General features: G+C 44.0%; 1 protein-coding gene across 1 annotated transcript in view; it reads right to left on the minus strand.

The window, feature by feature from the left end:
- Positions 1-6: 6 nt before the first annotated feature.
- ZC3HAV1 (zinc finger CCCH-type, antiviral 1) overlaps positions 7-12,012 on the minus strand; it is a 37,587-nt gene continuing 25,581 nt past the window's right edge. Inside the window, exons 7-13 of the mRNA XM_004677207.2 lie at positions 11,681-11,696; positions 10,578-10,698; positions 8,283-8,385; positions 4,373-4,490; positions 3,327-3,457; positions 2,827-2,960; positions 7-470 (exon numbers count right to left, since the gene is read on the minus strand). Of these exons, the coding sequence (XP_004677264.1) occupies positions 208-470; positions 2,827-2,960; positions 3,327-3,457; positions 4,373-4,490; positions 8,283-8,385; positions 10,578-10,698; positions 11,681-11,696 (886 nt within the window). The 3' untranslated portion in view covers positions 7-207. The remainder of the gene's footprint in view (positions 471-2,826; positions 2,961-3,326; positions 3,458-4,372; positions 4,491-8,282; positions 8,386-10,577; positions 10,699-11,680; positions 11,697-12,012) is intronic.

Below are 12,012 nucleotides of genomic sequence, written 5' to 3' on the forward strand. Positions count from 1 at the left end.
CCTACATCATACCCCAGAAGTACAAATTTTTAAATTTTGAAATGAATCAATACCTGGAGGTGCAAGCTGGACACCAGAATTTTGAAAAGTTTCCTAACTGGGCAGTGAAGTCTGGGAACCCCTGATGGGAGAAAGTTGATCAATTGACGAGGAAATAGAAAGGCTGACTGGTCTCTGGAACCACAGCAGGACCCATACTGAGCATTTCTAACTAATCACACAACCTTTGTCTATTTCGGTATATTCGATGACATATTGTGGGTAAATCTGATCTTTGTCAAAAATGACAAAAGTGGAGGGATTCACCCTCGTATCCACACAGCTGTCATAGGGGAGAGGACAGGACGTGTACACCTTATTTCCTTCGGTGAAATTTCCAACCAAGACTCGGGCTACAAACATGACGATGTTCTTGGGGTCAAATGGGTAATTTTTATGGGAAGAGATGGCATCCTTTGTGAAGTAATTTCCTAGAAATAATCAGAAGGGTTAAGAATTAATATAAAGAAAGGTATGTCGTACAATTAGATACGATCAGGTCTCTGGAGATTCTCGAGTTTTCTAAATAGACATATCCTCTTCCAATAGAACATTTTTGTTTCTTTCCAGGCACTTAGCATCTTGATCAAAAATGAGGAACACATATGGATTTCCACTTTCTAGGTAAATATTTGAGTCCTGACTTGACTCTCCTGAGAAGCTGAAGGGTTCAGATTTCACATGTGTTATTTCACTCAAGATGATTACCACACTTCCTCCAAACATTTGCAGGCAAGTTTTAGTGATTCATTTTAACTTAATAAACTTGTGAAATTCTCACTCCCCCCATCTTAAAACCATCATTGGCTTCCTTCCTACATCTATAGGGTCAAATCCAAGTTCCACTGTGTGGCCATAAATTCTTCACCATTGTCTCGGACTCTACATGCTAATTCCACAGGCAGGTGAATACCCCCAGATTCCTTTCTTGGGGACACCTCTCCAACCAGGTAAGGGCCTGTTCCTCTATAGGAGTCAGACTGATGATCATTTCATTAATTATGTGAAATAATTGGGAGGATCTAACTTGTTCACACCTGTCCCCCGGCACCCAACACTCCAAAGTACTTGTTGACTGACTGACTGCCTGGCTTCTTGCTTAAGAGGGACGTGAGTTGGGACCACTTTGAGACTGTGATAAAATCTTATTTGTTCCTTTAAGATATGCAATTCACTCATTTGTTCATTAGCTTTTTTAAGAGTGGCATGAAGGGGCCTCTCTCGTAGCACAAAGGGTTAAGGTGCAATGCTATGACGCTCTCCACAGCTACTGCAACACAAGTTCAATCCTAGCCAGGGAGCTGATCCACATGGCGCAGCAGACTACTCCTGTCTCCCCACTGCTCCCCTCAGCAGTGGATTTCAGTCAGTCTGCTCCTCACTCTGTCTCTGGTAAATCCTCTCACCACCTCCTACCACTGACCTACATGCCTGCTCTTATATGCACAAATAAATAAATCTTTTTTTTTTTTTAAAGAGTGGCATGGGACCCTCCCTGGTGGCGCAGCAGGTTGGAGCGCTGCATTGTGAAGCTAAGCCAAGTAGTAGCAGCTTCAGTGTGAGTCTGTTCCCTGCCCCAAAGGTGACCCGCATGGCACAGCAGACCTCTCCTGTCTCACCTGCTGCTCCCCTCAGAAGTGTACTTTGTCGATCTACTTGTTCCATTCCCTACTTTGTCTCTAGTGAATCCTCTCGCCACACCTGCACCTCTGGCCTGTATCCCATTTCTGTATACATAAAATCTGTTTCTTAAAAAAAAAAAAAAAAAAAGTGGCATGAAGATATTTAGAAGCATAAGGCTACCTCATTCCCCTGTATGCCCTGAAATGGGTAGATGCCTCTTTCCTCCTTTGTTTTTTTTTCTTGTTTTTTTTTTTTTTTAAAGATTTATTTATTCATACAGAACTGGGGTACAGGCCAGAGGTGCGGAGGGTGAGAGGATTCACCAGAGACAGAGTGGGGAGCAGAACAGGCAGATCGACGAAGTACACTGCTGAGGGGAGCAGCCGGCGGGTCAGGAGAGGTCTGCCTCGCCATGTGGATCTCCTCCGGGGCAGGCCGGGATCGAACTCATGCGGAAGTGGCTTAAGTTTCTTAGTGCAGTGCTTTAACCCGCTGCGCCACCAGGGAGGGCCCCTCTTGTTTTTTTTTTTAAAGATTTATTTATGCATACAAGAACTGGGGTGCAGGGGTTGAGCGAATGTACCAGAGACAGAGTGGGGAGCAGAACAGGCAGATCTACTGAAATCCACTACTGAGGGGGGCACCAAGTGAGAGAGGAGAGGTCTGCTGTACCATGTAGGTCAGTCCCTGGCCAGGGATCGAACTTATGCTACAGTGGCTGGGGACAGCTTTGTAGCACTGTGCTTCAACCTGCTGTGCCACCAGGGAGGCCCTCTTTGCTCCTCTTTGAACAGAACACAAGGAAATGACATCAGGTGGCTTCCAGGGATGGACACAGGCCAGAGAGAAGCATGGCCAGAAATGAGTAGTGGTGGACAACAATGTAGCCTACAGGTGGGGTAGTTTTTGGGCACGTGGGAGACCCTTTGGTCCCTCTCCCCAAAATAAACTGAAGACAGGACCAAGGCTAAGGTGCAACAACCAAGTCCCTTGTCAATGTTCTTCTCTAATTTGGGTCACTTAGGGTTAAACCACATCTCTAATCTCTCCAGGGCAGTGGCAGCCTGCTAGAGCTGGCGAACACCTAGTAAAGGCTCATCCCTCCAGAGGAAGCACACATCAACCTCGACGTTTGACTCCTGGTGAGCCCACCCCAATACAAACCTTTTCCATATTTGTTCTCATGAGTGCCAAGGACAATCCAGTCAAAATTATTCGCACAGATCATGGCCACGTGGGCACGGCTTGCTGCAAAAAATAGGATTTCTTCATCATTCTTCAACATGTTCATTTTCTTCCTAATGAAGGAGAAAAGAGGCTCAGTACTGGAACATTCCTCTCCCACGCTGGTGAATATAAATGCCAACTGAAGTGTAACTGTCTTAAATTTTTATTCTATCGCATTGCATTATGGAGTTACTGACCATTAGATGACAGTTATAAAAACTAAATTTGTGAAAACTTTTTAACAATAGACACAGGAAACAGTGAATTGTAAAACTAAAGCTTGAAAAAGAGATGCTCGACTTTGAACAAAGAAAAAGCAACGAGAGCTTCTAGAAATTACTTCACCGAAATAAACTGGTAAATACAAAACTTGAAGGCTAGATCCCAACTAGTCTTTTCAGCATTATGTAAGGAAACCTGATAATGTAGCCACTAACCTTTCAAAAGAATTTAAAAGCTTCCTATTCTGGATCTTCTTTATCTTTTCAATCTTGAAATTCTTCATAGAAGCTTTAAAACGCTCCCTTACATTGGCATATTCCGAAGTCTGGCTATTGACCTCTAATAACTAAAAAATAATAATAAAAATAAGTTAAATGCATAAGTGTTACACAGAAAACATTAGTTTAAAAAATGTATTTATTTATGTATGAAGAACTGGGTATTGGCCAGAGGTGGGAAGGATGTTGTGGCGAGAGGATTCACCAGAGACAGGGCGGGGAGCAGAACAGGAAGATGGACTGAAATCCACTGCTGAGGGGAGCAGCGGGCAGGTCAGGAGAGGTCTGCCATGTGGTCACCTCTGGGGCGGGGATCGAACTCATGCTAAGGCGGCTTTAGCTTCTTAGTGCTGTGCTTTAACCCGCTGCGCCACCAGGGAGGGCCCAGATAAGCTGGTTTACGATGTCCACAGCTGGCAGCTCATTCCAATACTGAACATGGCCTTAGGCCCATCTGTCCAGGCTGGCTTACCACATATAACAAAAAGCCAAGGGAAATGCCTTCCAAGGCCTTATCCCCACCCAACCCAGCAGGCATCTGATTTAGTCCAGTGAGTTCCTGGCTTGAAGTCAGTCCATAGACAAAGGCAATGGCATTATCCATGGAGCCAGAGTAGCCGGGCCACACCCAGCGCTGAAGAGGGTGGTGGAGAGGACCAGCCTGGCCTGGGTCTGGCGCCAGGCAGGTGAGGTGAACGGAGACACAGTTTGACGCTGACTCCCGCTCATGAACATGAACTTCCTTTTCCTCTGGGGCCCAGTGTCTAGTCTAAAGAGATATTATCTCCTGCAGAAGGTCACCCAAATGAGATCATGGGTGACTGGCCTGTGGACACAGGAGGCGTCCAGTGAGGGCAGCTGTTCTCTGGGAAAGTGACATCAGGACAGAAATTGGGTGACCTCTGAACCTCAAATTTAGCACTGTAGGAGCAATTCATCCATACAAAGGCACACGTCTGCAGCCAGGTATTTTTTCCCAGTACCTCAAATCCACTGGAGGGCGGGAGACCCGTGCTCCTCTGATGAGAAGGCTCCGATAGGGTCGTCAGGAGGCTGGGGGCCCTCCGAACTGGCTCTGGATTGATGTTCACTGGCAAATGGCTACAAATAAAAGCAGGACATTCTCAGGGCTCCCTGTGTCTTGCAAGCCTGGGGCTTCCTGACTAAACTTGCAATCATTAGTAGTCAAGGTATTTCAGACAAATTTTTCTCTTACTACATTCCTTCCTATTGCAGGTGACTATACCAATGATCATGTGTTTTTGTGCATTAATTATTCATGATTTGGTAAGTTAATTAACTGGGCCTTCCCTCTTGCTTTAAAATGCAAAAGCATTGATTCCTTTGATAGTTCTGTTCAGTCTCCAAAGTCCTAATGCACTAGCAGTCAGTGTCAAATAATAAACATTTAAATTTTAAGGTCCAGAGTGAAATGTATTTCAGGACAACCCTACATGTGGGGGCTCTCGACACGATCCCTCCGTGAACACATACTTCGAGGCTTAGTGTACAAGTTTTATCTACTGTAAGCTTGAAATTTTCCATAATGAAAATTTGAAATTAAGAAAATGCTTTAAGGAAAAAATACTTTTAAGCCATCCTTGCACAAAATGAAAATTCTTTCAGAGGAGAGCTTCTAGGTGCCAGTACTTCTGTCCTCAAGGCTCCGATTTCCTCCAGATTGGATTTGTACAGAGTAGAACAGATACACCTGTTGCAAGGTGCCCAGCAGTGAGGTGAGCTCCAGTTCACTTTCCGACTCCTCAGAAGAGTGCTCAGCTCTTATTCTGTCCTAAAACAGGTGTGTCTTCCTGCATCGGTGGTATCAGGAAGAAAGCTGGCCTTTACAAACCTCCAACTGCACAGGTTTCTCGATTGCTTTTTTTTTAATATTTAATAGTTTATTTTTACATCATTTTGTGCATTTTTTTTAAAATCTCAATTGTAATCCCCATGGGTTTCCCATCACCAAGTCACCCATGTGCCATCACCATAGTCTTGATTGCTTTTTTTCACTTACCCATTTAGCTATCTCTTCAGTAAAGCTAGATACCTACTCATTATGCAAAACATTTTTTGAAATATTTATTTAAGCATACAAGAACTGGAGTACAGGCCAGAAGTGCAGGGGGTGAGAGGATTCACCAGAGACAGAGTGGGGAGCAGAACAGGAAGATCGACCAAAGCACACTGCTGAGGGGAGCAGCGGGTGGGCCAGGAGAGGTCTGCTGCGCCGTGTGGGGTCACCACTCTGACTGGGGATCAAACTCATGTTGCAGTGGCTGTAATAAGCGTCACAATGCTTTAACCTATCGTGCCACCAGGGAACATCCTATGTAAACATTTTTGAGAGCTCTGAAGTAATGATAATTATGTTGGGATGGAAGGATTATGCTAGGAGAGAGTTCGGGGTAATTGCCATGAGGGTAAATAGGTAAGAAACTTACAAACTGTTGCTGGAGGGCAAAGGGCAGGGGGCCTGGAGGGAGTCACCAGAGAAATTAGTATGGGAGAAGGCACTGGAAATGGGATGCAGAAGAGTCTGGATTCATAAGTGATGGAAGAAAGTTCCCAGAGAAGGAGAAGAGCAAATGGAAAAGCATGAGGCAGCTGTGAAATCTGTAAGCCAGAAAATGGATCGATGGCATGAGATATTTGGAAGTGTCATCAGCTAATGTTTTCCCTTGGAAATACCAGGGTGTCAGAAAAGTCATGATATACTTTTCTTTGAAAAACATAGGCAAAATGTGTCATGACTCTTCCGAGAGCCTAATACGTAGACACAGAAAGAACCCCCCCAGCTTGGAGACAAGAAAGTAGATTCTGGGCATCTCGGGTGGCGCAGGGGTTGGAGTGCAGCACTATGAAGCCAGCCACAGCCACTGCAGTATGAGTTCAATCCCCAGCCAAAGAGCTGACCCACATGGCACAGCAGACCGCTCCTGTCTCACCCGCTGCTCCCTTTAGCAGTGGGTTTCAGTGGATCTACCTGGTGTGCTCCCCACTCTCTCTAGTGAATTCTCTCATCCCCACCCTGGTCTACACCCCAGCTCTTATATATATATATATATATATATAAACAAATAAAATAAATCTTAAAAAAAAATAAAGTAGATACATATATGGTCTTCTGACAATGAGAGTATGAGAGTTGTTCAAAAGTCAGAACTCAGATTTTTAAAGATATATCTAGTTTTATTCCTTTTTAAAAAATGACAAAAATATCGCCAAAACCTCTTACCAGAACCATTTTAGTGAGTAAAAGTTGCTACGATGGTCTGATTAGTTGCCTGAGTGAAAACCACATCTCCCGCTGCCCTCCAGTTCCTCCTTCTTCCCCACCCACTGCCTTCCACCACTGTGGCAGTTCCTCAGAAAGTCCCCTCCACTCGGAGTGAATGTAGCGCCTACAGGCAGGAAACGGACCCCTCCCTCCAACCCTGTGATATTAACTTGATTCTAAAAGACATGAAGAGACCAATAAGAGCACAGTCAGATTCTAATTCTTGGGAGCTTACATCAAGAAATTCAGAGAAGTTGAGACCATGGGGCATTGGGCAAAGTGAAGGGTAGGAAGATTGCAGCCCTGAGGTTCAAATTGTCAAGTATTAGAGATGGATGGGTTGGGTTAGGTTGGGTTGGGTTGGGTTGGGTTGGGTGGATGGATGGGATACACAGCTAGATAGACAGACAAACATGGTCACTGAGTCTGTTGATATCAAACGAATAAAAATAAGAGTCACTAACAATACTGAACCCCAATGTGCTGGTCACGTTGACTACACCTTATTGACTACACCTTAAATGTAGTCAGTAAGCCACTTTGATGAAACTACTATTAAGCCCATTTCATAGACAAGGGGATGCAGGATTGTTCATGAGGCGAGGAAAGAAGATGAACTAAGATGCAGATCCAGGATCCAGGTCCTAGAAAGGATCTGGGAGCCCAAGCGGCCAGGTTTTATTTTTTTTTTTTAATTTTTAAAGATTTATTTATTTTGTGCATACAGAACTGGGGTACAGGCCAGAGACTCAGGGGTGGTGAACAACTTCACCTGAGACAGAGTGGGGAGCAGAACAGGCAGATCAACGAAGTACACTGCTGAGGGGAGCAGTGGGTGGGTCAGGAGGCCAGGTTTTAAGGCAGAATTAGAACCAACTGCCATTCCTGAGGCCCCGGGTTATAATTCAGTTCCCATCCTTGGAATCTCACAAGACGTCATTTTCTATATTACACCATGTTTATCCTTCATGGCGAGATGCCTTAACTGGTACTACCCAAAGACACTAATGAGGTAACCTTGATGTTATACCTGCTTTGAAAACTGCTTTACATAATCACACCTCACCCGCTCCCCCCCCAAAAAAAACACACAAAGTTCATGAACAATGTAGATTTTACTGAATCTCATTTGCAGACAGAGGAGGGTTACATTGAAAGCATGAATCCTTTTAAAATTCCCTCTAATCAACTTTATCTCCAGCGGCCTTGCTCAGACCACTGTCTCATGCCTTTCTTCTCTCATTTCTTTCTCTGCATCCCACCCCCTGTATTTTCACTCAGCAAAATGAAAGGAACAAAGAACAATCCACAGCAAAAGGAACCCAGCCATTGTGCAGTTGCTGATTCCCTAGGCACACCCCATGAATCCAGTCATTCACACCAAAGAAGTGCGGGTCCAGCGTGTTTGAGGGCTTGCCAAACTGCCCTGGGAGTGAGAGGAAAGGACAGCTCTCCCGCACTCACACCATGCCACCAGGACAGCACCATAGTCAGACAACACTAAAAGAAGCCACGGTGTAATGCAAGCTGGAACAATTCATGCAAATGGTCCAAGGACGTGCGTGATTTGACGAGATCAGTGTGAACGTAAGCAGCGCTGCATAACTTACTCTGATCTATGTTTAAGCCGCTCCACATCCAAGGAAGACACAAATGTGGGTCTTCTGATGACCACCTTTTGGGTCCTGGAAGTTACATTTGTCTGAATCATCCCTTTAGATGGAAAAAAGAAAACAACTAAGAATCAAAAATTAGTCCTAGAAAATGATTTATTGTTATTTTCAAAGGCTAGTGATATAGTAGACATTTGTGACTGAATTGTACATAGATGAACAGCAAAATTCCTTTGGATGGAATTTACTCATGCTAAAAGAAAAAAAAAATCAATGTCCTTTTATAAGATCCAAAAAACAAACAGGAAAATAAACATTCAGCAAGCAATCTAAATGCTAACAAAAGTCTGATGGTAAAGAGCAGGTCAGTCAGATAACAAAGTATCATCCCTTTAAAATCCCCTAAACCAGATATCACTGACATAGGCTAGAAGATACTAGTTGTAACTTGAAAGTTTTTTTCCCTACAGCAAAGGTGAAAGGTCATTTTCAACTCTGCAGAGCTAAGGGCATCCAGACTGAACTCGTTAAAGAGTTACTGGCCACAGCACATGGCTAGCCAATGTCTCAATGCGCACATCTACTTTGGAAAACAGGCAGGTTCTTACAAATTTCCATATTCACACTAATGTGATCCAACAATTTACTCCTGGATGATCGCTCCAAATGAAACCTATATTCACACAAAGACTCACATTTTAATGTCTCCAGTAGCATTATTACAATAATCAAAAAGTAAGACCAACCCAACTATACATCAACAGATAAATAAACAAACCATAGTATAGCCATACAGTGGAATATCACCCAGCAATTAAAAGGGACTGGTAATCATGCAGCAGCATAGATGAATCTTAAAAATATTATTTTGAAAAACAATATGGAGTCTCAATGTTGTATTGTGATGAATATGGCTTAAATGGCAATCATATCACAATATATAAATATCAAAGTACTACACTGTACATCTTAAACTTGCAAATGGAGCAGGTCAAATTCACCAAAGTACTCGGAGGGAAAGTCAGCCAGTCATATGCAGCATGTGAAGCTCTAGAATGCATAAAACTCATTTGAAGGGACAGAAACTAAATCAGTTGGTGTGGGGGTGAGGTTGGTGTGGGGGTGACTGCAGAGGGACACAAACTTTTTGGATTGAGGGAAATATTCTGTAACTTAGGATCCTCTTCCGTTCATCCACAACCCAGCAAAAATGGAAGTGCTTTATTATAGCAAATGTGCCCCAATATAGTTGATATAAAACAAAACAACCAACCAACTAAAAGAGCAACTCAGATCATGGCACGGCTCTGTTCAAAACCTTCTTGTGGTTTCCAGCTAATCACCCACCCAAGCGCCTGTATGTTCTCATCCCTCAGATTTTTGCTGTTCTGACACCTCAAGCTTGTCAGTGCTCACAGCTTCAGGATAGCCCTTCTTCTGAAGACCCTCCTTGTTGCAGGCAAACTCCCGCTGCATTTCCAAAGTTCCCTCCTGAGGGGAGACAGCTCCCATACTCCTTCATCCTCTCCTGCTTCGTCACACATCATTCCATCCCTCTTACCCCCACATCGCTATTAGCCCATTATGATGTTGTCTGGTTTGCCAGCACCAGGAACAGTGCCTGGCACCACAATACAAGTTTAGTGAGTGAGAGATTATAGGACATTGAGAAAAACAATCTGGAACACGCTACACTTCTCCACACTGACTTCTATGAACCAAGTAAACAACAGGATTGATCAAATTGCTCCAGAATTTCAAAGTACACTGATTATCTTCACTTCTCCACCCCCTTCAACTGCCAAGCAGAAAACCACCAAATAAACTTTTTTTTAATTTTAAGTATTTTTTTCATCTCACCAACCAACAGAAGATTTTTCTCTGTTGCCTGCTAATCTTGATCCATTGAGATTCTTTGCTATTCATGCACACGAAATTAACATTATCATTGTAAGTATAACATACAAAGAGAATAGTATAAGAACATAAATGTAGGTTTTTGCCTTTTTCACAGTAATGTCAAATTTTGCTTTCCCACTTAGTTTTCATAACCAACATTTTTAACAGCAGCCTAGTATTCCATTGCAGTTTAATATCTTAATTGGTTTTGTCAGTCCTCAACTGAGGCACAGGCTAATCCTCTATGTTATTTCCATTTAACGTATAGATAAGGCTTCCACAAAAATAAAAAATAAAATAAAAACTGCATGCCCAGTTATTTTTTTTCTTCCATGTGTGCATGCGTGTGTGCATGCATGCGTATCAGAGCCCAACTTTAGGCTCAAATCTCACCTTGGAAGCTCAGTTCGTAGCTGCTGGAACCTGCCTGAAAAGGTATAACTCCCCGTGGACAGGACAGAAACAAAGACTCCAGGTATGTAGAGTCCACATTTGGAACTGGATGAAAGTTTTTCTAATTAAAAGAGAAAAAACAGGGAAGGTTTTTAGGAAATCTCTACCATTTTCCTTTGTCTTTTTTTATTGAAATAACGTTAGTTGACAACAACACTGCTTGCTTTTGAGTTAAGGGTATAAATCCACCCCCCTCGGATGTATGCTTCCACGCCACGCCCACCAGCAGAGCGCCCATAAACCCCCATCACAGTCCATGGGGCCTCCACTCCCCCCACCCCCACCCCCAGCCCTTCTGGTACCCTTACTTTACAATCTGATTCTAGGATTTCTATGGCCTTAGTTTTGTCAGCTCCTTTACTTTGTTCCTCCATGTTTCTTTTTAGTTGACTTATATTATCCCTTGCAGTTCCATCCAGGTTGTCACAAACATTAAGACTTCATTTTCTTATTTATAATTGAGTAGTATTTCACCATGTACACATGCAATAGCATCTATATCCCACCACTCTATCGTATATAGTTTTATTTTGGCCATGGGGTCTAAACAGAAATGCATCTTTCTGCCTCTAAAACCAGACTGTAAATAAAGCCTTCCAAGTCGGGGCCACAGCACAGGCCAGTCTTCTCCTCTGTGGTGCCCTGGGGGAAAAGGGTGGGGTGGGCAGGGGTATCTAAACTGCAGAAACAGACTGAACAGTGGGTGGATGCCTGAGAAAGATTGTTCTTTGCAACTCTTTTCCTATCACCCCCCCGTCAAGTGGAACCCCAGTGTCCAGGGCAACTTGTACACAGTGCAGCACTAAGATCCTGTCTGCACTGTATATCCAGAAGAACCGGACACTCCAGCATTACGTAGAGCACTAGGGTTGTGTTAGCTCCTCAATATGATGAGGAAGCACAGTCCAGCCTGTCCTGAGGCCAGTGACAAAAGGAGCAGTGTTAGCCAAGCGTAACTGGCCCAGCCTCTCCTCTATGGTGGCCCAGAGTTAGCAAATCCGACTGACCACGCCCTTAGGGGATCAACAACACTGAAAACGTACTTCAACTTGGGCCTCCCTGATGGCACAAAGGGTTAGTCTCAAACTATGAGGCTGTCCGCAGCCACTGCAGCAAGGGTTCAATCCCCAAGCCAGGGAGGTGACCCACAGGGCACAGCAGACCTCTCCTGTCTCCCCGCTACTCCCTTCAGCAGTAGGTTTCAGTAATCTGCCTGTTCTGCTCCCCACTCATGTCTGGTGAATCCTCTCACCCTTCCACATCTCTGGCCTGTACCCCAGTTCTGTCTGCATAAAAAAATAAATCTTTAGGGCCCTCCCTGGTGGCGCAGCGGGTTAAAGCACAGCACTGAGAAGCTAAAGCCGCTTCCGCATGA

The sequence above is a fragment of the Condylura cristata genome, unplaced genomic scaffold (genome assembly GCF_000260355.1).
Source record: "Condylura cristata isolate star-nosed mole 26May11 unplaced genomic scaffold, ConCri1.0 scaffold00005, whole genome shotgun sequence".
In the NCBI taxonomy this organism is placed as follows: domain Eukaryota; kingdom Metazoa; phylum Chordata; class Mammalia; order Eulipotyphla; family Talpidae; genus Condylura; species Condylura cristata.